Here is a 4,246-nt window from a genome sequence, read left to right as displayed (position 1 = left end):
GGCCAGCGCCGGGCCGCGCCTGCCGGGGGGCCCGCAGCCCCCCCTCTTCAGCCGCTTCGTCTGCACCCCGCTGAGCGCCGAGTGCCCGGCCACCGGCACCGGCCCCGGCCCGTCCACCGGCCCCGGCCCGGAGGAGCTGCTGGCGCTGCGGAGCGCGGCGGCCCAGCTGCGCCGCACGGCGCTGGAGCAGAAGGAGCGGATCCGCATGGACCAGGAGACCATCCGGGAGCTCACCGGCAAGCTCAGCCGCTGCGAGGGCGGCCTGCGGAACCCCCCCGCCGCCGCCGCCGCTCCCCCCGCCGCCGGGCTCCGCGCCGCCCCGCGCCCCGGCACCATGGGGCACCCCCCCGCCGAACCGCCCGCCGTGCGGGAGCTGGAGGAGGCCGTCCGCGCCCTCCAGGACCGCATCGACCGGATAGAGGTGCGAGGGACGCTCCCCAGGGGTCAGGGGAAGGGGACGCTCCCCGGGGGTCAGGGGAAGGGGATGCTCCCGGGAATCGGGAGTGGGACACTCCCAGGGGTCTGGGGTGGGATGCTCCTTGGGGAAGGATGCTCCACACACCCCATTCCCCAGGCCTCCTGCCACCTGAATCCCAAACCCAGCTCATTCCCGTGGTGAGGCTTCAGGAAGGTTGTCCTCGCCCCACTCTTCCCCGAGGTCTCTGCCCAGCGCCCCTCTCTTCTCTCCAGCAGGGTGGTCCCGTGGGGCCAGGGCTGCCCTGCTTTCCCCACAGCCTGCACCCAGGTAGGGCACCTCGCTCGTCCCGTAGCACCCACCAAGGCCTCTGCTGGAGCGAGGGCAGCAGGTTGGCAGTTCCTTGAGGGTAAAAAGGGGATCCTGCCCTTTAGCAGAAAGGTAAATCCCATGAATGGGATTCATCCCATTATGAACGGGAACATCTCACAAAGTAAAGCACGGTGCCGCTTGCCGTGACCGCAGCAACCCCCCCGCCATCTCCATGGGTTTGTAGGAGCTATAGAGAAGGGGGCAGCCAGAGCCACTCACTGTGCCCATCACTGTGGCATCAGGCTGCTGGTACTGGAGATGTTGACCCTCTGTCCCCACTCTGTAGCATCCGTGCAGCAAGTACCTGGTGGGCTGAGTCCTGGCCTGGCCACAAGCCATTGGCACCAAAGGCTCTAGGGTGATGCCTGGGATCGGGCACATCTCAGGGCGCGTGTGTGTGTTGATTTATTTGGGCTGATGTGGGCTCAGCAGCCTCATGGACCTTGGCAGAATTTGCGGGATGTGGTCGGAGCAGTAGTTTGGGCGTACGAGAGCTGCTGGAGGGAAGTTGTCTGGTTTCCCTGAGGGAAACTCACAACTTTTCTGGGGGTTGTGTTGTTCCCTGAGGTCTGCCAGAGGCCAGAGCCACCTGCAAGGAGCCTCCTGCGAGTCCTCAACCTCCTCATCTTCCCCTTTGGTTCCCTGTTGCCCTCTCCTCTCTCTCCCAGAGTGTGCAGCTGGGAGGGGGGTCAGGCAGCACCCCATGAGGTCCCTCTCCCCAGTTTTGCCCTTCTGCCCCCTCACTGCAGCCATGGGGGTGCAGTAGCAGCAGGCTGTGGGGTTAAAATTGCAAGCCACTAAGGTCACGGGCTGAGAAATGAGACTGGGAGAGAAGGTTATTGTAACGGATGGAGATGTGAACAGTGATAGAAAGATAGGGGAAGGGAAATAAACACATGCACGAGTGAAGGGAAGGAGCTGCAGACTGGAGGAAGCCCCTGTGAGCTGCCAGGGTGATGCACACGCGTGCACAAAAGCAAACTCAGAGGCACGCCAGGCGTGTGCGGGGAGAGGGGGACGCACAGCCCAATGCAGCCAAAGGGAGGGACAGAGCCACCCTGAAACCCCTCTGCAGCCCCCAGGAAAACAGATTCCCACAAGTGGGGTCATACAACCGAGCTAAGAAACACACGTGCAAGCAGCAGATGTGCTCAAGAAAAAAAAAAGCCCTTGCACACTCAAACCCCTGTGTGCACGAGGACCAGGCGCTGCACAGTGGGACAGTGCCTGGCCCATCAGTTTGAACCGTGGGGAGCATCAGGCCTTTAGCTGCTCTCTGGTCACACTCTTCCCCCTTCCCCAAGGGGCTGTGTCACCCGTGAGCTGCCCTGGCCCCTCTCCTGGGGTTTCTGGTGACCACAAGGAGGTTTGGGGTGGAGGAGGGTGAAGCTCACGAGGGCTGGAGCAGGCTCTTGTGTGCGCCTGGGGAGCCTGCAGCGATGCTGGGTCAAGGCTCACACACACACTGATAAGGAAGACAAGTGCCACGTTGCCAAAAAACGTTCCCTTTCACCCTGCTGGGGACCCGAGGGTCCCAAGGGTGCTCTGCAGGGGAGACATAGCACTTCTAAGCCCTGCAGGCTCAGGAAATAGGGCAGCGTGTCGCAGGTGGGCTGGACTGCGGCTGCCCTGGCTCCAGTCTCCCGTGACACGCTGCCTGTGCTGAACTGGTGACAGCCACAGCCTGGCCGGCCGAGCCTTGGGGTCACACCACGGCCGTGCAGTGATGGTTGCCTGTGGCCACCCTCCCCGGTTTGCCTTTGCACCCCCTCTGTATGAGAAGACACCCCAAATCTTGACGGCGGGTTGCCTGTGCCTCTCTATCCCACATGGCTCCAGCCATCAGTCCTGGGAACCTTCCCAGGTACCCCATGGCAGGGGTAGACCCCTAAAGGGAGGTGGTGATCACCCCAAAAGGTGACCTGGATGGGGACAGTCCTGTGGTGGCTGCCAGAGGCTCTGTGAAACCCGATGGGAGGGAGGGAAGGAAGGAGAGGAAAGGCTGGTGAAGCCTGGGGTGGCTTAGTCTCGGGAGAGGGATGACACAAAATGCGGTGGGTCCCCCCGGGAAGGCTGCATCCCAGGGCATCTCCCGGTGGGTTTGCCGGCAGGGATTCCTGCTGGAGGCTCTGGAGCTGGGATTGCAGGAAGGGGGCTGGCGGAAGATCGCTGATCTAATCCGTGCGCTTTCAGCCCTGGCTGTAAGGCATAACAAGATTTATTGATGTGCCAAAAACCTATTAAGTCGTTTGGTTCTTAATTTTGGCGGTGTAGCAGTAGGATTTTTTTTTCCCCCCAGGCTCACGCTTTGCTCCCTGCCATTTCAGCAGGGACAAGGTGAGCGGCGGTGCGGCGTTCACGTGGGGACATCTTCCCTCACCTCCTCCTAACCCCCCGCGAGGCATCGCTTGTCCTTTCCTCGTGTGCAGCAGCCTGGCTGGGCTTTTTCCTCCTGTTTTTGATGATCCATCAGTTCCCCCCGCACTCTCCGCACGTGCTCACATCCCTACGCTCAGGCACATCTTGGCACACAGAGCCGGGGGGCCCAGATGCTCCTTTTCCACGCTTTTAATTACTGCTGCACGTGGAAATGGAGCGGTTTCAGAGTGGGGAGAGAATTGCTTCAGCCTCCTGGGCTGTGCAGGGGTGCAGATGCCCTCCCTGTCCCCATCGTCCCTTGGAGGGGAGCTGAGCAGGAGAGGGGACAGCCTGATGGGCCCTATGGGGGACCCAGTCTTGATAGAGCCGTAACAGCCTGTTGGCTTCTCAGCCGGTGTGTGGCCGTGCCAGCCCGGCTGTGCTGTTGTGGCTGGTGACCCAGCTGCTGGCAGGAAACCCACAGGTAAGGGCATGGAAATAGGAGTGAGCCGGCTGCCTCCCTCCTGCCTCTGTCTCTGGCAGAGTGGGGATGGAGACCTCCAAATTGTGACAGCCCCGGGCCCCGAGTGAGGTTTGAGGGGGACGGGAATCATCAGTGAGCAATTCTCTTGCGAGGAGGAGGAGGGAAAGGCCAGTACATCCCTGCTCACCTCCCATCCCAGGCAGCTCTTCCTGGGGTTTAATGACCCCTGAGCTCCTGCCTGGGTCCGAAAGGGTCCAAAAAGGTAGTAGCGTCCAAAAAAAGCCCCAGTGTGGCAGGTGTGACATCCTGCAGCAGGGACCATCCCGCGGTGGCCACGGAGGAGCTGCGGGCAGGCTGGGAGGATTTGTGGGTCCAAGGAAGGGAACGGGGCTGCTGTGTGCACACCCAGCTCAGCATCGTGATGCCTGGGATGTGCCAGTGGCATCACCCTGCAGGCATCATCCCGTGGTCCTGCCCGCCCCGTCCCAGCAGCTCAGGTGGGCACTTGTGTGCCAGCGACCGATTTGCCAGTGCATTAGTAAATGAGGCTCTGATCTCCTTACGTAAATCAAAGTGAATTTGCCGACCGAGGGCTACAGCCCGAGGGACCGCACGCC

The 4,246-nt window shown here is 61.9% G+C and overlaps 1 protein-coding gene across 1 annotated transcript in view; it reads left to right on the top strand.

Moving 5' to 3' along the window:
- The first annotated feature begins 6 nt into the window (after nt 1-6).
- Nucleotides 7-4,246, top strand: part of NPTXR (neuronal pentraxin receptor) — a 10,540-nt gene continuing 6,300 nt past the window's right edge. The window contains exon 1 of the mRNA XM_014964326.1: nt 7-421. Within this exon, the coding sequence (XP_014819812.1) occupies nt 206-421 (216 nt within the window). The 5' untranslated portion in view covers nt 7-205. The remainder of the gene's footprint in view (nt 422-4,246) is intronic.

This window comes from Calidris pugnax, unplaced genomic scaffold (assembly GCF_001431845.1).
Source record: "Calidris pugnax isolate Ruff unplaced genomic scaffold, ASM143184v1 scaffold44, whole genome shotgun sequence".
Lineage (NCBI taxonomy): Eukaryota > Metazoa > Chordata > Aves > Charadriiformes > Scolopacidae > Calidris > Calidris pugnax.
Note: the sequence above shows the minus strand (reverse complement) of the source record. Positions and strands in the feature narration are given on the sequence as shown.